This window comes from Eleutherodactylus coqui, chromosome 1, assembly GCF_035609145.1.
Source record: "Eleutherodactylus coqui strain aEleCoq1 chromosome 1, aEleCoq1.hap1, whole genome shotgun sequence".
In the NCBI taxonomy this organism is placed as follows: domain Eukaryota; kingdom Metazoa; phylum Chordata; class Amphibia; order Anura; family Eleutherodactylidae; genus Eleutherodactylus; species Eleutherodactylus coqui.
In genome coordinates this window covers 56,271,947-56,295,342 of record NC_089837.1, presented here as the reverse complement: position 1 = coordinate 56,295,342, position 23,396 = coordinate 56,271,947, and the positions used below count along the sequence as shown (strand labels likewise).

Here is a 23,396-nt window from a genome sequence, read left to right as displayed (position 1 = left end):
AAGAATATAACTACTATAATACTGTACCCTATGTACAAGAATATAACTACTATAATACTGCCCCTATGTACAAGAATATAACTACTATAATACTGCCTCCTATGTACAAGAATATAACTACTATAATACTGCCCCTATGTACAATAATATAACTACTATAATACTGCCTCCTATGTACAAGAATGTAACTACTATAATTCTGCCCACTATGTACAAGAATATAACTACTACATAACTGCCCCTATGTACAAAAATATAACTACTATAATACTGCTCACTATGTACAAGAATATATCTACTATAATACTGCCCCATATGTACAAGAATATAACTACTATAATACTGCCCTATGTACAATAATATAACTACTATAATACTGCCTCCTATGTACAAGAATATAACTACTATAATACTGCCCCCTATGTACAAGAATATAACTACTGGAATACTGCCCCCTATGTACAAGAATATAACTACTATAATACTGCTCCTATGTACAAGAATATAACTACTATAATATTGCCCCCCTATGTACAAGAATATAACTACTATAATACTGCCTCCTATGTACAAGAATATAACTACTATAATACTGCTCCCTATGTACAAGAATATATTTACTATAATACTGCCCCCTATGTACAAGAATATAACTACTATAATACTGCCTCCTATGTACAAGAATATAACTACTATAATACTGTTCTCTATGTACAAGAATATAACTAATTTAATACTGCCCCCTATGTACGGGAATATAACTGCTATAATGCTGCCTCCTGTGTACAAGAATATAACTACTATATAACTGCCCCTAAGTACAAAAATATAACTACTATAATACTGCTCACTATGTACAAGAATATATCTACTATAATACTGCTCCCCATGTACAAGAATATATCTACTATAATACTGCCCCATATGTACAAGAATATAACTACTATAATACTGCCCCTATGTACAATAATATAACTACTATAATACTGCCCCCAATGTACAAGAATATAACTACTATAATACTGCTCCTATGTACAAGAATATAACTACTATAATACTGCCCCCCTATGTACAAGAATATAACTACTATAATACTGCCTCCTATGTACAAGGATATAACTACTATAATACTGCTCCCTATGTACAAGAATATAACTACTATAATACTGCCTCCTATGTACAAGAATATAACTACTATAATACTACTCCTATGTACAAGAATATACTACTATAATACTGCCCCCTATGTACAAGAATATAACTACTATAATACTGCCTCCTATGTACAAGAATATAACTACTATAATATTGCTCCTATGTACAATAATATAACTGCAATAATACTGCCTCCTATGTGCAAGAATATAACTACTATAATACTGTCCCCATTGTACAAGAATATAACTACTATAATACTGCCCCTATGTACAAGAATATATCCACTATAATACTGCCCCCTATGTACAAGAATATAACTACTATAATACTGCCTCCTATGTACAAGAATATATCTACTATAATACTGCTCCTATGTACAATAATATAACTACTATAATACTGCCCCCTATGTACAAGAATATAACTACTATAATACTGCCCCTATGTACAATAATATAACTACTATAATACTGCCCCCTATGTACAATAATATAACTACTATAATACTGCCCCCTATGTACAAGAATATAACTACTATAATACTGCCCCTATGTACAAGAATATATCTACTATAATACTGCCCCTATGCACAAGAATAAAACTACTGTAATACTGCCCCCTATGTACAAGAATATAACTACTATAATACTGCTCCCTATGTACAAGAATATAACTACTATAATACTGCCTCCTATGTACAAGAATATAACTACTTTAATACTGCTCCTATGTACAATAATATAACTACTATAATACTGCTCCCTATGTACAAGAATATAACTACTATAATACTGCCCCCAATGTACAAGAATATAACTACTATAATACTGCCTCGTATGTACAAGAATATAACTACTATAATACTGCTCCTATGTACAAGAATATAACTACTATAATACTGCCCCCTATGTACAAGAATATAACTACTATAATACTGCCTCCTATGTACAAGAATATAACTACTATAATACTGCCTCCTATGTACAAGAATATAACTACTATAATACTGCCCCCTATGAACAAGAATATAACTACTATAATACTGCCCCCTATGTACAAGAATATAACTACTATAACACTGCTCCCTATGTACAAGAACATAACTACTATAATACTGCTCCCTATGTACAAGAATATAACTACTATAATACTGCTCCCTATGTACAAGAATATAACTACTATAATACTGCTCCCTATGTACAAGAATATAACTATTATGATACTGCCCCCTATGTACAAGAATATAACTACTATAATACTGCCCCCTATGTACAAGAATATAGCTACTATAATACTGCCCCTATGTACAAGAATATAACTACTATAATACTGCTCCCTATGTACAAGAATATAACTACTATAATACTGCTCCCTATGTACAAGAATATAACTATTATAATACTGCCCCCTATGTACAAGAATATAACTACTATAATACTGCTCCCTATGTACAAGAATATAACTATTATAATACTGCCCCCTATGTACAAGAATATAACTACTATAATACTGCCCCCTATGAACAAGAATATAACTACTATAATACTGCCCCCTATGTACAAGAATATAACTACTATAACACTGCTCCCTATGTACAAGAATATAACTACTATAATACTGCTCCCTATGTACAAGAATATAACTACTATAATACTGCCCCCTATGTACAAGAATATAACTACTATAATACTGCTCCCTATGTACAAGAATATAACTACTATAATACTGCTCCCTACGTACAAGAATATAACTACTATAATACTGCCCCCTATGTACAAGAATATAACTACTATAGTACTGCTCCCTATGTACAAGAATGTAATCACTGTAAAGTAATACTTCCTATGAATGTTTAAAAAACATGCAGATTGTTTTGATTTATGTTAACTTCATCTTTCAAAACTCCTCAGGCTCACAAATCCTCCTTTGTTGTCTTCAAAGTAGCTGGTTTAATCAAATTTAACAATTGGATTGGCATTCTTACCAGAAAAGTAGCTGGAACCTCAGATTTCTCTATATAAGGCCAAGAGAATGGTGACGTGAGGAATCACTTATCCTCGGTGTTTCGTCTGGGTTTGAACAAATATCTCATATAACCCCAGGACATCCTGCAACAATTATCATTTATGTGGAACATGAAATTGGAGATGCTTTGTTCTCCTTGTTTTGCCAGTCCACCCCGTCGCTAGGTCTACAACCGGCATCATGCAAATTAGTTTACTACGCTCTCCCAGTGAACTCAAACCTTTACTATTTGCTTTTGGGATTTGTAGGTTTTCATTGTTAAACTGATAAAAATCATATGAAGGGAAGTCTATATTGAGCACTTTGTTTCTAGTGGTTCAAGAAGTTTTGGAAATTTTGAGGTTGGACCTTGAAAATACTAGATTTTTTTTTTTAAGTAGACACATTGTAGAGGACACATTGCTTTTTCCGGATTAACTCAACCCAACTTTTTCATATGATGATCAGTGAATGGTCACTTTACTAGAGACCCCCATCTAGTAGCATGTAGGACCTCCCTCAGCCTTCAGAACCATAGCTTAGATTTCACTGAGTGTTGAAATTGGACCCATTTTGGCATTCCAAAGAGCAGCAATTATCATGGCATTCATTTGCAGGTCTCAGAGGACCCAGGGTGTGCCAAGAAAACGTTCCTCACACCATCACTCTACCTCCACCAGCCTGACAGGAAGGGTTCATTGATTCATGCTACTTACACTCAATCACACTAATCTCAGTATACTCTCCATGCCATTAAATACCAAAACCCCACATGGCTGGCAATCAAATCTTGTCCCCGGCTAGTCTAGTACCGTCATTATTAAAAGGGCTCTGCTAAGATTTCTTAAAGGGCTCTGCCTTGGTTTGTTACATTTTTGCCTCAATAACCCAGGTTTAGTATGGAGAACCAATATAATAGCGATCCATCTAGGACAACCCTAATGTGGAGCTGATCATTGAGGCCTTGGCAGTCTGAATCCCAGTGATTAAGTGTCATCACCATGTGAGAGTACTACTATCCCCTTATATCCACAGTTGTCTTTCAATAGGCAACCATTCATAGGAGGTCCACTAGCTAATAGAGGGGCGTCAAACCTACTTTTATGATAGCCGTATGATCCAATAAGACATATGGACCCATCTAAATTTCACCAAGATTAGAGACCTCCATTACATCTTTGACGTCATCCAAAGATCAAGTCCTTCGCTTGACCAGTGCATGACTATATATGTATAGCATCTTGAAAAACTTTTAGACCGATGTGGGAAAAAAATGCTACAAAGTAAGAATGCTTTATAAACTTGAAGTGTTAATAGATTTATGCTCAATTAACAGTTTTTGAAGGAACTTGGCAAGGAGGTTGTTTCAAACATCTTGGAGAACTAAGCACAGATCTTCTGTGACTGATGGCTTGCTTAGATCCATCTGTCTCTTAATCCCAGACAGACTGGATGATGTGAGATCAGGGCTCTGTGGGGCCATATCATCACTTGCAGAACTCCTTGTTCTTCTTTACCCTGAAGATGGTTCTTATTGACGTTGGCGGGATGTTTGGGGGTTATTGTTCTACTGCAGAATAAATTTGGAGTCAATCAGGCGCCTTCAATTTTTGATAGCATTCTTATTTTGCAGCATTTTTTCCACATCTGCCTGAAACATTTACACAATATTGTACATTTTATAAGTCATTTGCCGGATTTATGTAGCAGTGCTGGTTAGATTCCTGACATTCACTTTTTTCCTGGAAGTGCACTATGAAGGTCCTGAAATAAGATACACAGATGTCACACAAAACCTGTTTCTTTGCATTTCTAAGATAAGACGGTGACTCACACCGCATTCTTACCAGCAGATCACCCGGACAGAGAGGAGTGCCCCAGACAGAGGAGTGCAATCCCCTGATGCAGGTTCAAGCCTCACTTTGCTGTTTCGGAAACCCATTTTTACATAACGCATTATGAGTTGGTACAGGGGCTCTCACATCAGAAAAGCAGAAAGTGGCTACAAAATGTGTCTCTCACTCTTGAGGACCCGAGCTGGCAGGCATTACACAGAAAGCCCATTTATATAATTGGGCACTGCGTATAAGGATAGTGGTGGTAGATCTGCTATGCCACATAATGGTTTGGCTCTGGGCAAAATCCTGAGACGATACATGAGGTACCCCAGTCTTTACCCTTTAAACCCACCAATCGGGATGTGGGCTTCGCTGCTTGGTCCCCAGGTTGTTACACTAGAAGTCATTCCAGTTATGTGGAAGCTGACTCTACTTTAGACTAAAGTGTGGTACCTAAGGGTATGAACTGGAGCACAGACAAGAGATCAGGTCATGAAGAACAGGTTCAGAGGCCGGGGCAGGCAGCGGACAGAAGCATAGTCAGTATAACAAGCCAGGGTCAAGAATGGAGACAGGAATGTTTTAAGAGATAGCCAAAGTGAGGAACTAAAAAATTAGTAGGACCTTCGGTGAGACCAAAAGACCACAATCCTTAAACATTCTCCATAGTGAGAGCATGCATGATATAGCCAGGTATGCCAGCTGGTTGGAAGGCAGCAGCATGGCTGGGTGTGCGCAAACGTGCCATTAAGGTTGTTGCCAGAGATGTGCAGACGCTGGAGCCAGGCCTTTGTTACAGAGGGGAGTTAAATGTGTGCTACAATTGCCAAGAGGGGCAGGTTGGCAGCCACAGCCACACACTGTAATGCTGTGCAATGCTTAATTTCCACTGCGGGGGCACTGCAAAAAAAACTGAACACTTACTCTTTGACCACAAATTACAGCTGATCACTGGGGTCGCAGCTAGTGGTCACTGGTGGAGATTTTTCTGTTGTCAATCGTTTTTAATGTCAAGAGACCCTTCTAGCAAATAGTCAGAGAAGAGCAGAAAAAAAAGAGGAGGAGGAGGCAAGTAGGTTAATTGCCTCCTCCTCCTACAAAAACATATTTATGTACATGTGTATGCAGATCTACACGCACGTGTCTTTTCTCTTCCCAAGGTGGTTCAAGGGTATCTCTTAACAGGTACACTATGATCGCCCCATGCCAAAAGGGAGATGAGTGTGAGGTAAAAGAAAAAAATGGGTGTAGCTGCGACCTTTTTGTGATAAAAAAGACACTAAACCTCAAGATAGCAAGCTCAACTTCTCTGTTTTATTAAACCAGCATGAATAGACGGGTGTCGGGGCTGTCTAGCCCCATTCGTCAGTATTTGCTGGAAACACACTTTTCCAGCAGTTAGTAATTATTTTCTAAAATTCTGTATTTGGATTTTCACACCTTAGAGTATTATATTTCTGTAAAGTCGCAGAAAAATATTGTTGGCGTCACCTGTTTTTAAACTTTTTAGGTTGAATATTGGTTGTAGAATTTATACATCAACCAGAGGCGTAACTTGAAGCTCCTGGGCCCCAATGCAAAACCTGGAACAGGGCCCCCAACTATAATGCTTTATTCATAGTACTGGGCTTCCTATATGGAGAAGAGAGGCCTTATGGGCCCCCCAAGCCTCCTGGGCCCGGGTGCAACCGCATCCCCTGCATCCTCTATAGTTACGCCCCTGACATCGACATCTTGATAGCCCGTCTCACAACAGCAACCACTTCCTATATGTGCTCTTCTCTACATTGGGCTGCATTGTGATTAAACCCCTCAAATAGGCAAAATGTCGAAAATGAAAAAGTTTCCATCTTGATGTTTGTGCCTCTTTATCACAAAGTTGCACCTTCACCCATTTTTTTCCCCCACTACCAAATATGCCTTCTAGCAAATAGGGATTGTCCACAGCAGAGACCCACTTTGATATGGGAACACCTATAGCTTAACCATACAGGTGAAAAGGTTACAGTTGCACCTCAGTTCTGCTGCTTAGAGTCCCAACGACCCTTCTGTCCCTTAAAAAGTGTGCCAATAATTTTCTCTATATATCGTTATATGCCTAATGGATGTCATGATTTCTTACCTCTGTGTTTTCATTGTAGATTCACAGGGACCAGGAAACCGAATCTGAAACAGTCATAGAAAGAAGCTGGTCAAGAAGAAAACGTGCAATCGGTAATGTACCATTGTTACGGTTCCCAAAAACTGAGTATATGCTGTGTACATTCTCTTCCAGTAAAATGTTGATAGTCAATGGGTTCCGTTTGGGACTGTTCGGTTCTGTCATAAGACGGACCAATTCGGCCAGGGGATTCCCCCTTCCTTCTCCCTGAACACAGCAGGAAAGCAAAACCCCAATGCAGATGTGAGAGTGACCTAAAACCACATTCACACGGGTGAGCGAGATATTGCGCTGAAAAACTCATCCCAATATCAAGCTTGCCAATGTGCGATTTTTTAATTTATTTTTTTATTTTTTCTTCACAGCGAAGAGTTTTTAATTACAATTTGCATTGCTTCTGTGAAATTGTGATCCTCACGCTCGTGAAAGGATTGCAAGTGTTTCCCATAGACTTCAATGGGAAATGTCGCATCGCACTTGCATGCACATTGTACAGCATGCAAATGCCATGCAGGGTCTTTGGAGGTCGCATTGAAAACAATGGGCGAGGCGTCCCGAGGGAACCCTAAAAGGAAGAAGATGCGGTGAAAAAAAATCACTTGTGGGAATAAATCTATTCAGAAGAATGGATTTCAGATTTGTGGATCGCACAGAACTCACATATCGTTTATGTGAATGCGCCCTTAGGCTCAGACATATTATTATATGTCCCATACGAAAAAATACTGTTTCACAACATTGACAACAGCTGATATTAATGAGACAACTCAAATTTAACCACAATGTAGTGAAACATGAAAACCACAGATTAATGCACACAATCCTGCCCGTATCACATCTTGTATCCAAGCTGGAGGCGGTACAACAGGGAACTAGACCCTCCATGCCCACCCGTATCACATCTTGTATCCAAGCTGGAGGCGGTACAACAGGGAACTAGACCCTCCATGCCCACCTGTATCACATCTTGTATCTAAGCTAGAGTCAGAACAACAGGGTACTAGAGCCTCCATGCCCACCCATATCACATCTTGTGTCCAATCTAGAGTCAGAACAACAGGGTACTAGAGCCTCCATGCCTTCCCCGTATCACATCTTGTATCTAAGCTAGAGTCAGAACAACAGTACTAGAGCCTCCATGCCCACCCGTATCACATCTTGTATCTAAGCTAGAGTCAGAACAACAGGGTACTAGAGCCTCCATGCCTTCCCCGTATCAAATCTTTTATCCAAGCTAGAGGCAAAACAGGGTACTAGACCCTCCATGCATTCCCAATATCACATCTTGTATCCAGGCTAGAGGCAGTACAACAGGGCACTAGACCCTCCATGCCAACCTGTATCACATCTTGTATCCAAGCTAGAGTCAGAACAACAGGGTACTAGACCCTCCATGCCAACCTGTATCACATCTTGTATCCAAGCTAGAGTCAGAACAACAGGGTACTAGACCCTCCATGCCTTCCCTGTATCACATCTTGTATCTAAGCTGGAGGCAGAACAACAGTACTAAAGCCTCCATGCCCACCCATATCACATTTTGTGTCCGAGCTAGAGTCTGAACAACAGGGTACTAGACCCTCCATGCCTTCCCCGTATCACATCTTGCATCCAAGCTAGAGGCAAAACAGGGTACTAGACCCTCCATGCCTTCCCCATATCACATCTTGTATCTAAGCTAGAGGCAGAACAACAGTACTAGAGCCTCCATGCCCGCCTGTATCACATCTTGTATCTAAGCTAGAGTCAGAAAAGGGTACTAGACCCTCCATGCCCACCCGTATCACATCTTGTATCCAAGCTAGAGGGGGTACAAAAAGTGTACTACAGCCTTCATGCCTGCTAGTATCACATCTGCCTCTAGCTTGGATACAAGATGTGATACGGGTGGGCATGGAGGCTCTAGTACCCTGTTGTACTGCCTCTAGCTTGGATACAAGATGCGATACAGGCGGGCATGGAGGCTCTAGTACCCTGTTGTACCGCATCTAGCTTGGATACAAGATGTGATACAGACGGGCATGGAGGCTCTAGTTCTGTTCTGCCTGTAGCCTAGATACAAGAACAGGGTACTAGACTCTTTATGCCTTCCCCATATCACATCTTGTATCCAAGCTAGAGGCGATACAACAGGGTACTAGAGCCTCCATGCAATAAATTCTCCTTTCGCTCTGATATTGTAATTACTTACTTATAACAACATTACAATCACACAGAGAAAGTTTCATCCCATCCCGACAACTTCTAGGGGAGGGATTCTTTTGGCAATAAGTGTAAATATATATATAAGATATCCACATACATTGTATAATCTAGCTATAAAAGATATCATCCATTAATAGAAATAGAATGAAAAAGAGCCGGATAAGTAGTAATCTCTTTTAACTGTACGATTCGTGTTCAGTGTCACACATGTCAGTGATTACCAGAAAAACAATGGTTCCATGTAAAAGGCCCCTGAGCTTAGGCAGTGAAAGTTTTACGACTTTTTAATATACTGTATGCGCCATTCTATCACCATTTACAAGTTATTGGTTTGCTGTCAGTGAATGAGAAAACAGACATTCATATTCAGAGAAAGGAAACCTGAACATATCTAGTACTGCTCTCGGGTGAGAAGCAGAAACAACTGGGTCCAGTCTAGACAATGCTCTGTAAGCTCAACACATCAGTAGCTACAATGTATCAGTTTGGCTGTTTAGATTACAGAGCATTGTGTAGACTGGTTACAATTGTATTCACTTCTCAGCTGAGAGCAGGACATTATATTCTGGTCCTTTTACGTGGCCAATTAGGGGCCGAGCATTCTTCTAAATGCTCAAAAAACATTCAAAAATACGGCCATGTAAAGGGACCAACAATCAGCTGTCAAAATGAGTGAATGGTTGTTGATTGGCTATTGTACTAGCCAATTCTCGCCCTGTGTAAGGGGGATTTCACACTTGCGTTAGAGTTCCACTTTCCGGGATTCCCCGGGGTCGAATAACTCTATCTTAGGACGGAAATGAACAGCGCCAAGTGGACGCCATTGACTATTATGAAGTCCATTCGGTTTCCCGCTCAACTGCCCGGCGTTTGGACAGATGACAAAGCGCTACATGCAGTGCTTTTTCTTCCGGTATCTTGAGCCGGATCTGCGAAGGAACCTCGTGACCTCCGCTGATGTGAAGCAGGACTGAAAGTATCATTAGTGTGTACAAGAGTGGATAATAGATCTAGCGAGTATATATGTCGTACACAAGTCATAGCGGAGGTAATTTGTTGTTTGCACTTCACTAGAAAAACTACTCTGTTGGACAAGTAGGAACAAAAAAAAAAGGATTAGTGGTTCCCGCAAAGCAAATATTAGCTAAAGAGAAGACATAAAAACTGTCTAACCCGTGCTAGTAAAGACTGCAGCCAGAATCGGCAGCCGATGCGCCGTAGCGTAAAAGAACTCGTCTGTGCTGCGTCTACAAAAAGGGACCTTTTTCATACTTGCGCCATTCTGAGTGCTAAACAAAATGGACCGCACACATACAGCGCATGGTATCTCATCACCACCTGTTTTTCTTTGTATCCATCATTGACTTGAATGGGCGAGTCTCATCCACGAATTTCATTCAAATAGTACATGCCATGAGGTTTTTTTTTTTTCTCATGTCCATGTAAAAAAACTAATGCGGGAATTGCCACGCTGACTAATATGGGGCCGCGCGCTGTCCGAGTCTCGTCCGTCTTATAATCGTACAGCACACAGAGTGAAAAAACCTTAGTATGCCAGACGTCTCAGTTAAAGGGGTTGTCCAGGGACTTGGGATGCTTACTCAGACCTACGATGTTAGAACCACCATTTATGGCGCGGGTCACATGGTATGGATTCTCTCTGTGCCTGTCAGAGGGGCATGGCTATTCCACTTATCCTATTAATGAAGCCATACCCCTTATATATCATGGCTGATGCAAAGACAGGGAAGGGAGCTGGCTTAGTTATTAACCCTTTCCAATCCAATTAGTATGCTGGTTTTCCTAGGGGGCTTACTCTTTTTATGCTGTTATACAATGGCGCTATATGCTGGCTAAAGCCAGTACTGCATGAGGTGACACATTGGATAGGTTCCGACAGCATAGAGGCTGGCAATATACAGTAAGAGAACCCTGACGGACATCTTCCAACATCGGAGCTGTACAGCCTTAAATCATAATGTCAGACAGTGGATTGGAGAGGGTTAAACTGAGAGTTAGGCACCCCCTCTGATAATGTGATGGGCACTAAGAGTCCATACCCCATGACCCAGGCCAGAAATGGAGGTTGAAATGTTGCAGGTCCAGGTAAGGATTCCGGTCCCCTTGGACAACCCTTTTTAGTAAGAGTTACTGTAGCTAGATAGTGTAGGGTCCCACTCACGGGTACCGCTTCTCTGACATGAGCCTGAAATGTGGCCATGATGTGACCAAAACGTCTGTTCACTGTGACTCTAATGATAGATACATGACTGCCTGAACATATCGCTGACCGCTCTAGGGTCATCGGGTCCAACCCCCTGCTCAGTGCAGGATTCACTAAATCAATGGGATGAAACTGAAAGGGGGGAGACGCAGATTAGATATTAGAAAAAACTTTCTGACAGTGAGGGTGATCAATGAGTGGAACAGGTTACCACAGGAGGTGGTGAGTTCTACTTCAATGGAAGTGTTCAAACAAAGGCTGGACAAATATCTGTCTGGGATGATTCAGTGAATCCTGCTCTGAGCAGGGGGTTGGACCCGATGACCCTGGAGGTCCCTTCCAACTCTACCATTCTTGGATTCTATGATTTGAGATATACAAAGAGACATACGGATAGATACATTGTTATGTATTATTCGCAGCCTAAGAGGAAGTCACATGTGCCCGTCTTTTTGGAGCCATGTCACTAATACAATTGGACCATTCATTGTATTGGAATGTATTTATTACCACTGATACTTGGCACATTGTCTCCAAGACACGACTTCCTCATCTGAGGATATATGTAATTCCCCCGTGTGGTTTTATTCTGCCAAACCTGCTGGGGTAACTCCACAAAACAAAAACAAGCCTGGCATTGCAATCATCTCCTGACAAGCGTGCCATTCAGTGAGTTTTAACTTTATAAAGTTAATTCTCCACCTGAGACACCCAAAGCCAGAGGCGTAACTTGAAGCTCCTGGGCCCCGATGCAAAACTTGTAACAGGGCCCCCAACTATAATGCTTTACTCATAGTACTGGGCTCCCTATATGGAGAAGAGAGGCCTTATGGGCCTCCTAAGGCTCCTGGGCCCGGGTGCAACCGCATCCCCTGTATCCCCTATAGTTACGCCCATGCCTAAAGCTTTACCATAGTATGGGTCATGGATGAACAAACAAGGACGCACACTAACTCCTCGATCGAGAAGCAGCTTGGGGGATGTGAGCGTTAGTCTGGAGCGCCTCCTTTAACAGCGCTCTGTTTGGTCCACTGGAAAATAGCTGATGCAAAAGCGGCACGACTGGAAAATGTGCGACTACAAAGAGTGTACTTTATTGTTTAAAAAGCCAAAAATCACTGGGTGCAAGGTCAGGTGAGTAGGGAGTGTGAGGAGGCACTTCATAGTTGTCATGAAGGAACCCCGAATAAAGGCCACCCAATCATCAGCAGCAGCATTGGCTCTTAACTGGAGAAAACTTTCCACATCTTCACATCTTCTCACAGGATGGTGTACAGATCCTATGGAAATTCCGACTTTACAGGCAATGTCTTCCACAGTCAATCCGGTGGTCCTCCATGACCACTTGCTTCACTCACGCAATCATGTTGTTCGACCGGCTGGTGCGTGGCTGAGGCTTTTTTGGTTCCTTCTCACACAACTTTCAGCCATTTTTTGAAATGTCACACCCGCAAACGCAAATTTTTCATGTCAAGGACACCTTCACCGCACGTCTCACTCAACTGATGATGAATGTGGATGGATGTCATTCCACATGAGTGAATAAAACGGATGATTACTCGCTCATCTTGGAATGTGAACGTCGCCATTTTAAGTACTGAAAACGCTTCTAACTCCGGCCGCCGTCACATGATCACTGGATGATTCTGCCATTTGTCTCACCCAACCCAGAAGAATGCCCACGTCTTCTAAATTATGTCCCAAGTTTCTATCTTCTCCTATTCCCAGTAAAAGAATTAGACCTGAGAACCTGAATGTTCCTCGTAGCGTTGGAGGACACCTCGCCCAGTCTTCTGCCTGATCCTCCATGTCTATGGTCAGAAGAACACTAATAGGGATTAGAAGTAGCCACCTCTGTGAATGGCGCTCGTATATTCATTTACGTGATGACTGCGCAATGCAATGTTATTTTTCACAAACCATTTGGAAACCTGTATTCTTGTAATATTTATATACACAACGGCGCTACAGATTGTATCTAGATCTTGTTTTTATTACTAATATTTCCTGACTTGCAAGACAACCCCGGGCCCATATTTCCCCAGTCAACTAGGTAAAAGTCTAACTTGACTCACAATTTGGAGAGTCAGGATTGATAGTTGTTTAAGGTCAATAACCCTCATGTCACATCCACTGGAGTCCTGGAAGCTGAGATACAGGAGCTGTTTGCTGAGATCTTTACAGGGTTGATTCATGCCCTGTGCCATACCTTCCCTTTACACCGTCTCATACATATGATCATACGTACCTTTTAGTGTCTAATGATAAGCACCATATTGTAGGGTTCCCAAACAGTGCAAAACATTGGCTAAATAATATCATTATCAGAACCAATCACTCTCCTAGAAGGAGTTGTTGGAATGGAATGATGTCTCCACAACATTGGCACACCTCCGTGGCTGCCCAGTTACCAGATTTATCACCAATAGCACATGTATGGGATAATCTGGGCTGCCAATTACCACAGCCTACCAGTCTGCATGATCTAAAGGCTCAGGTACAGCAAATGTGGAGCGATATGCGGCAGGATGCCATACAGAACATGTATGCCTCCATGCCCCCTGTATCACATTTTGTATCCAAGCTAGAGGTGATACAATAGGAAACTAGAGCCTCCATGCCCGCCTGTATCACATCTTGTATCCAAGCTAGAGGCAGTACAACAGGGTACTAGAGCCTCCATGCCTGCCCATATCACATCTTGTATTCAAGCTAGAGGTGATACAACAGGGTACTAGAGCCTCCATGCCCACCTGTATCACATCTTGTATCCAAGCTAGAGGCAGTACAATAGGGTACTAGAGCCTCCATGCCTACCTGTATCACATCTTGTATCCAAGCTAGAGGCAGTACAACAGGGTACTAGAGCCTCCATGCCCCTGTATCACATTTTGTATCCAAGCTAGAGGTGATACAATAGGATACTAGAGCCTCTATGCCCACTTGTATCACATCTTGTATCCAAGCTAGAGGCAGTACAACAGGGTACTAGAGCCTCCATGCCTGCCCATATCACATCTTGTATTCAAGCTAGAGGTGATACAACAGGGTACTAGAGCCTCCATGCCCACCTGTATCACATCTTGTATCCAAGCTAGAGGCAGTACAATAGGGTACTAGAGCCTCCATGCCTACCTGTATCACATCTTGTATCCAAGCTAGAGGCAGTACAACAGGGTACTAGAGCCTCCATGCCCCTGTATCACATTTTGTATCCAAGCTAGAGGTGATACAATAGGATACTAGAGCCTCTATGCCCACTTGTATCACATCTTGTATCAAAGCTAGAGGCAGTACAACAGGGTACTAGAGCCTCCATACATGCCAGTATCACATCTTGTATCCAAGCCAGAGGCAGACCCACAGGGTACTAGAGCCTCAATGCCCACCTGTATCACATCTTGCTTCCAAGCTAGAGGGGGCAGAGGCAGTATAACAGGGTACTAGAGCCTGCATGCCTGCCTCTATCACATCATGTATCCAAGCTAGAGGAGGTACTACAGGGTACTAGAGCCTCCATGCCGACCGTTATCACATCTTGTATCTAAGCTAGAGGCAGTACAACAAGATATTAGAGCCTCCAGACGCACCCATTTCACATCTTGTATCCAAGCTAGAGACAGTACAAAAGGGTACTAGAGCCTCCATGCCCACCGGTATCATATCTTGTATCTAAGCTAGAGGCAGTACAATAAGATATTAGAGTCTCCAGGCCCGGCTGTATCACATCTTGCATCCAACCTAGAGGCAGTACAACAGGGTACTAGAGCCTCCATGCCCGCCTGTATCGCATCTTGTATCCAAGCTAGAGGTGGTATAACGATACTAGAGCCTCCATGCCCACCTGTATCACATCTTGTATCCAAGCTAGAGGCAGTACAACAGGATATTAGAGCCTCCAGGCCCACCCATATCACATCTTGTATCCAAGATAGAGACAGTACAAGAGGGTACTAGAGCCTCCATGCCCACCCGTATCTCATCTTGTATCTAAGCTAGAGGCGGTACAATAGGATATTAGAGCCTCTAGGCCCGGCTGTATCACATCTTCTATCCAAACTAGAGGCGGTACAACAGGGTACTAGAGCCTCCATGCCCGTCCGTATCTCATCTTGTATCCAAGCTAGAGGTGGTACAACAGAATACTAGAGCCTCCATAGCCTGCTGTATCACATCTTGTATCCAAGCTAGAAGTGGTACAACAGGGTACTAGAGCCTCCATGCCCACCTGTATCACATCTTGTATCCAAGCTAGAGGCGGTACAGCAGGGTACTAGAGCCTCCATGCCCGTCCGTATCTCATCTTGTATCCAAGCTAGAGGTGGTACAACAGAGTACTAGAGCCTCCATAGCCTGTTGTATCACATCTTGTATCCAAGCTAGAAGTGGTACAACAGGGTACTAGAGCCTCCATGCCCACCTGTATCACATCTTGTATCCAAGCTAGAGGCGGTACAACAGGGTACTAGAGCCTCCCTTCAAGGGGGTCAATTTTCTGCAATAAATTCTCCTTTTGCTCTGATATTATAATCACTTACTTGTACTAACTTTTTTAATTTACACAGAGAAAGTTTCATTGTATCCTGACATGTAAAGCCCCCATAATGTTGTGGGGACGACCACCACAGCCCGGTAGTATTGTTATTAATCATCTGCCGTCATTCCGGTGTCTGGGAAGCTATACGGACAGCCATGTCTTGTCTCTGTATGTAATAATGGCCAGTATTTCTATATAGCCATTCAGGACCATCGGAGAGTGGGGTGGTATCTCCACAGTACCTGTCACAGTTGTAGCCAATACATTACGGAGTTGCCCCCCTTGTGTCGGGCGGCCCACAGCCTCACTGCGTATAATGTGATGAGCCCCGAGCCCGATGACGTGCTGTATAATCTGATGAGGCTGTGTGATTGTATAAAACATGTTGCTAACAACAGTTTGACCCCCTGGCACCAGAGACGGGCATAACTCTCATAAAACACCCCACAGCCTCAGACTGAAGTGAACGAAAACACCAATGAATCTCTGCCTGACAGGAGAACGTTTTACTCATCGCCTCGCGGAGGCTTCATTACAGAGGATGATTTACAAACATTCAGAAGAATTTCTCACAGCAGATTTGCTGTCCCGGTTCCAGAATGTGGGCAAACAGGGCGCAGTTATCAGTCGTTCCGTGTAAAGTCACCCCGCGCCCCAAGAAATACTCAAACAAGTGACTTTCAGGAATAGTTGTCCTGCACAAATACGGGACCCGTCAGGGCACTGAAGAGAAACTGCTCAGTAGTCGCTTCCTTTCAGCTCACCGAAACAAAGCAACTTGTGAGAGAATTCTCATTCTGTGTAAACAGGCAGTCATTTATCTACGGACAACTGCCTGTTCACTGTGAATGGAGACGGGTAACCAGAAGAGATCTGTGTCGCCGGAAGAGATGTGTGTCGCTGGAAGAGATCTGTGTCGCCGGAAGAGATCTGAGTCGCCGGAAGAGATCTGAGTCGCCGGAAAAGATCTGAGTCGCCGCAAGAGATCTGTGTCGCCGCAAGAGATCTGAGTCGCCAGAAGAGATCTGTGTCGCCGGAAGAGATCTGTGTCGCCGCAAGAGATTTGTGTCGCCGCAAGAGATCTGAGTCGCCGGAAGAGATCTGTGTCGCCGGAATAGATTTGTGTCGCCGCAAGAGATCTGAGTCGCTGCAAGAGATCTGTGTCTCCGCAAGAGATTTGTGTCGCCGCAAGAGATCTGAGTCGCCGGAAGAGATCTGTGTCGCCGCAAGAGATTTGTGTCGCCGCAAGAGATCTGAGTCGCCGGAAGAGATCTGTGTCGCCGCAACAGATTTGTGTCACCGCAAGAGATCTGAGTCGCCGGAAGAGATCTGTGTCGCCGGAAGAGATCTGTGTCGCCGCAAGAGATTTGTGTCGCCGCAAGAGATTTGTGTCGCCGCAAGAGATTTGTGTCGCCGCAAGAGATTTGTGTCGCCGGAAGAGATCTGAGTCGCCGGAAGAGATCTGAGTCGCCGCAAGAGATCTGTGTAGCCGGGAGAGATCTGTGTCGCCGGAAGAGATCTGTGTCACAGGAAGAGATCTGTGTCACCGGAAGAGATCTGTGTTGCACTCTGCCTCTGTACACTAAATGACTTGGGGCAGCTCAGGGGCGATTATGCACCCCATAGTCATCCCATGTAAAGCCACTCTTAGGGCACATTCACACAAACATTATTCTTGTGCGAGTTTTGTGCGATGTGCACAAAACTCGTACAATTGTGAAGCCCATTTTTGGATGAATTCATTCACACAAGTGATACTGCAAGGAAAAATACATCGCAGTGCGCTCTATGTTTCGTCGTTCACTCGGAACGCATCGCCCATTGTTTTCAAAAGACATTGAGAGTCTTAATACATTTTACAATAAAAAAGAGAAGAAGCGTTCCACAGCGCCGAATAGCCAACACACTGGAAATGAAGGATAAGGTCAGCTGACGGCACAACCCGGATGAAAGACGGTAAAGCAGCCGCAGACCCTCTGGAGGGAACGGGCAAGCCGACCTCGGAAACTTCAGAAATAAAGTCCGAGAGTACAGAAGAAAAGTTTATTAGGGTAATGTGTCCGAAGATCCGGCGCAGAAACGCGTTACCCTAATAAAGCTTTTTTCTGTACCCCCAGACTAGATCCTCCTTGGTGTCAGCGCCATATCACCTCCTTTCTCTGCGCATTTCTTAATACATTTTACCTCTTTGGTGTTACTTCTATGTGCCAGGTGAAAATGTACATTAGCTCTGAACTGGTGTAAGTTTTTGCTATAAACTACGCCAGTGCCCTCGCATTCTAACACTGACCCCTCTGTGCCCTCGCATTCTAATACTACCCCCTTTGTGCCTCACACCCTAGTTGTGACTGGGCCACTATTTGGGTGTGAAGGCACAGAAAAGACCACAGATAGAAAGGGAGGGCATAGAGGGGCCCAGTATTAGCGTCTGAGGGCACAGAGGGGGCCACTATTAGAATGTGAGGGCACAGAGGGGGCCACTATTAGACTGTGACAGCACACAGGGGGGCAGTATCAGAATGTGAGGGCACACAGGGGGGCAGTATTAGAATGTGAGGGCACACAGGGAGCAGTATTACCACCAATATTGTGACTGTGGCCCCCTCAGGGCCCTCATATAATTCCCACCCTGCAGGTCTATCAGACTGCTTACTTCCCATGCTTTCCCCACACCAATCTCTCATATTCTACCGACACAATCCGTCCCCTCTCAGTACAAGAAGCATGATAGCCAGGGGGGGCTGAGCGCTATTATCAGTAAGGGGTGCTGTGCATGCTGCGTGTACCCGTGTAAATAGAAAATGAGAGATCAAAAGCGGGGGCAGTGATCAGTCTTATTCTGGAAGAGGGGGTCTTTGGACCCCCCAGGCTTCGGAGTTGGGTCGCCATTATGACCCCTATAGGTATGCTAGTGGTGCCAGACCAACTGATACGTGTGGTGCACCATGCAGGCTTACAACCTATTAGTGCCGGCACATACGATTTAGCCCAGTGGTGGCACTGTCCCCCTGCTACCCATGATGCACCACACATATCAGTTGGTTCGGCATCCTTTGTATGCCTTATCTATGTTCAAGTATAATACTGAGCAGCACCCCCAGTATGAGGTAGGCATTGTTCATTAGTGTATATCACCTGAGCAATACTCCTCTATATAGTAGTTTGCCTGTCTCCACGCTGAGGGATGTGGTGTCTGTATCTGCCCTTGTATCTATCAGCATATCGGTAAGTATGGCCGATCGCAGTGATTTTTTGGGGGGTTGTATCATATCCTAGCAATGCGCCATAACATTATTGGAACGCCCCCTTAAGTTTATGTTTCATGTATTAAGGGTCCCTTTAGACAGGTGTTTGTGGATTGCAATGGACTACACATGGACACCCAGCCCATGTGCTGTCTGATCCTGTGGGCAGCGGACGTTGCGTGTCCATTGCTGGTCTATCCTAAGGACCGGAATTGGGTATGCTGTGATTTTTTTTTTTTTTCACAAGGACCATCAGTCCGTGTGAAGAAACGCCTCTGTGAATCACCTGATTGGCTATAAAGGGTCTCTGCGCTGCCTGCGTACAACGCGGACAAAAAATACTCCCCTGTGAATGGGCCCTTATGGTTGATGAACTTTATGGGCTCCTTCAGATGAGCGCCAGCGCAAAAACACTCGCTGCCTGGAACTATTCACATCAGTGCGGGACACCCCCACGCCGTGATTTAAAAGACCGAGCACCCTTCATTAGTCCCCAGTGTGATGATTTCCCCTGGAAATCGCGCAGTTCACTGCACAATTGCTCAGGGGGTCACATTTGCGCACCCTATAGTCTCCTATGGTAACTTTTTTTTTATGTGTAAATGAGAACCAAAATAGATCATGTTGCGTTTTTTTTTTTTTTTTTTAACGCCCTGTGATGAGTAAGCCCTAATTACTGTTTGCAGCTTTGGCTTGGGCTCCTTCTGGCACGAGGTGCTGACCCTGCGCCCCTTATAGCTGTAGCACTGAAAGGGGTGAAATAAAGTAATAGCGAACTTTTTTATTTTAACCGTTTTAACCATTTCAGTTCCTACATGAGATCATCAACGGATGTAGCAGATAAGATCATGCCATACAGGTTTACCTGCTGCCCTATGCAAAACCACAGATAACAATCTCATTGTATTATGTGCTATACCAAAAAGTGTGAAAAAAAATGGGCATTGTGCAGTCTGTAGCCAGAAAGGCAGCACCCCCTGCTGGTGACTGTGGGTAATAGCCTCCTAGCCGCTATCAGACCAGGTACATGACAATGTGATATTTCTCTCTACTACTATGTAGCAATGTGTAATGTCTGTAGAATGGCGCTGTCTACATGATATCATCCTCTGTTAACCCCGCGCTTTCTGTATCACGCAGGCTCTCTGGAGTATACGGTGGATATTGAGATCAGCTTTCCTGACCCGTCATTTGCAAACCAGATTAAACAGTTCATAGCAACCAACCTGACGTTCCCCATCCCGCTCGGCTCTAATGATACCGAGATTGAAAGTATCAGCGTGACAACAGGTAACGTCCCTCCGCATGTCGTGTACTATTAGTGCTCACGCAGCGCAATTGTGGAATGCAAGACAAAATTCCGCAATAGTGAGCAGTAGAATGTAAGTGAATGGCGTAATAGCAAACCCCAAGATGGTCGAGGTAGAAGATACTTCTTGCGGAATTGATGCTGAATTTCACCGTGGAATTCATTCCTTGCAATGTAATGAATTCCGCAATGAAAATCCACATTAAAATCTGCACACTGTACTCTGTGATGTGCGCACATATCTCTATGGTGCACAGAATATTTAGGGCTTGAACACACGGGGACAGCTCGCTTATTCCGACCATCTGCAGAAATCTAACAGAAATTGCGCAGGTCTGACGTTCTCTGTGAAGGTTCCCATAATGTTGGTGAAAACTTGTATGCAGGTTGGAATACTCATAATAAGTCCAATTAACTGATGATAACCTACTTGCCGAAGTTTCCAAATCAAGTTAAAAGTAATAAAAAAACAAAAAGATTCTTTATTCTACATGTTTCTATGGCGCCTACATATTCCGCAGCGCTGTACATCGCTTGATATTCCCCATTGGGGCTAACAATTCATTGATAACTAAGAAGTTTCTGGAATTTCCAGGTGGCGACTAGTGACAATAGGGACAGTGTAAGGACAATTTCCGAGTCCCCATGAGTATTATGTGTTATTATTGTCCTTATGCTATAAGGTTTAAATGCGCCTGCAAAAGTCGTACAAAGTAAAGCAACAGTGCCACCTACAGGATATATAAGAGTATGAAGTAGTCATTATTGGCACTGAGTAGGTATAGCTGTGTGCACACCTCCTGCAGTCTCAACATCTCTGGGTTCATCCACTACAATAATACAAGCTCCCTAAGGACTTTGTCTTGCAACTGTACTCCATAGCAGAAGTAAGTGAACCCTTTTGAATTTCCTGGATTTCTGCTTTGAGTTATTGGATAGTTATCTGAGTCAAAATTATAGACAGGCGCAATCCAACTAACAATATACAAACAGAGACTGTTTATGTGTCTTACTGAGCACATGGATTACTCCTCCACAATGCAGGGGGAAAAAGTAAGTGAACCCTCCATTATAATAGTCTGTAAGATCCCCTTTAGCAGCAGTCACCTCCACCAAACATTTCCTGTAGCCGCAAATGAGATTTGCGCAACTTTGAGGAGAACCTTTGGACTGTTTTCCCTTGCAAATGTGTTCCAGTTCATCAACATTTCTGGGATGCCTTGTATACACAGCCTCTTCAGGTTATGCCACAGCATGTCAATAGAATTGAGGTCCGGAATGACTTGACCATTCTAAAACAAATCTTCTCTTTCAACCAATCTTTAGTTGACTTACTTGTGTGCCTTGGGTCATTATTAGAGATGAGTGAGTATACACGCTAAGGCTAACTACTCGAGCGAGTAGGGCCTTAGCTGAGTATCCTCCCGCTCGTCTGTAAAGATTCGGGAGCCGGCGGGGGAAGAGCGGGGAGGAACGGAGGGGAGATCTCTCTCTCCCTCTCTCCCCCCCCCCCCCCCCCGCTCCCCCCTGCTCCCCCCTGCTCACCGCTGCAACTCACCTGTCACCGGCGCCGGCAGCCGGATCTTTACAGACGAGCGGGAGGATACTCGGCTAAGGCACTACTCGCTTGAGTAGTGAGCCTTAATGAGTATACTCGCTCATCTCTAGTCATTATCTTGTTGTATCACCTAACGTCTCTGTGCAGAATATAAAGCCCATGCGATCCTCCTTCATCACTTCACCCCAATAGCCTGAGTCCTGCCATATCACACTGTATAATATTACCATCATTGCTCTTTGTATCATGTCTAGCCTGCAACCAAACGGGAAGCAGCGTGCAGTGTTCCTGTGAGAGTGGCTATGTGTGGCCTGACTCGGTGTGTACATCCTATACCACGTGTCCGGGATCCAATGCCAGCAGCTGCGACTGCATCCAAGGCACAACTGTTCCAGCTCAGTACTGCCAGCCAAAACCAGGTGAGTCGGTATCGGCTGTAGACGCCATTCACATGGGCGGAATCATTCCGAAACAACCTTGTGGACCATACTGTCCCAGAATTCTGCACCAAAATCCACAAAACTGAATGCAGATTTCGGTGCTGAATATTCCGCAGGATGACTTATTCTGCAACGTTTTTGTGGACTAATTCCGCCGGATGACAGCGCCCTAAGCAGTCTGTATTCAGAGGGCATTAAAAGCTACACTCGCCCTCAACCAATTGTTGTATTGGTCCAAGACATCTGAAAGAAAGCAACTTTGGAAATACTCTTCATTAAAGTGCTCCTACTATTTTGTGTACACAGCTCCTCTGCTGACCTATGTACTTCTAAGGTTACGAACAGTCCCTGTGAGCAGTCATCTGTCCTCCCCTTCTTACTAGTATACATTTAGGACAACAAGCAAGCACCTGACTGTAATTGACTTGATGACTGTATGATTGATTGTCCAGCTCAAGCTGGGTGGATGCCGGTGGGGTTTATTGCACGGCGGTGACAGACAGAGGTGGAGGCAGCACTTTTTTTGAACTTTACTGAACTATGATTACCATTTCACTTAATACAAGGGTATTTAATACTTGGACGTTAGGTATTTTTTAACCGGAAGTCACACAAAACATATACAGTATATCCACATGTCCAAATACCTCGGTGAGACAAGGTACTTGTGACTAACCGCTGTCCTAGTAGTCCTGCATACTCCCAAGGTCTAATCTT

The 23,396-nt window shown here is 43.6% G+C and overlaps 1 protein-coding gene across 3 annotated transcripts in view; it reads left to right on the top strand.

Annotated features, from left to right (window-relative positions):
• Window positions 1-23,396, top strand: part of LOC136621153 (adhesion G protein-coupled receptor F5-like) — a 170,588-nt gene that overhangs the window by 116,396 nt on the left and 30,796 nt on the right. For all 3 annotated transcript variants that reach the window (XM_066596433.1, XM_066596425.1, XM_066596442.1), the window contains exons 3-5: window positions 7,142-7,214; window positions 20,513-20,662; window positions 22,494-22,658. In XM_066596433.1, the coding sequence (XP_066452530.1) occupies window positions 7,142-7,214; window positions 20,513-20,662; window positions 22,494-22,658 (388 nt within the window). The remainder of the gene's footprint in view (window positions 1-7,141; window positions 7,215-20,512; window positions 20,663-22,493; window positions 22,659-23,396) is intronic.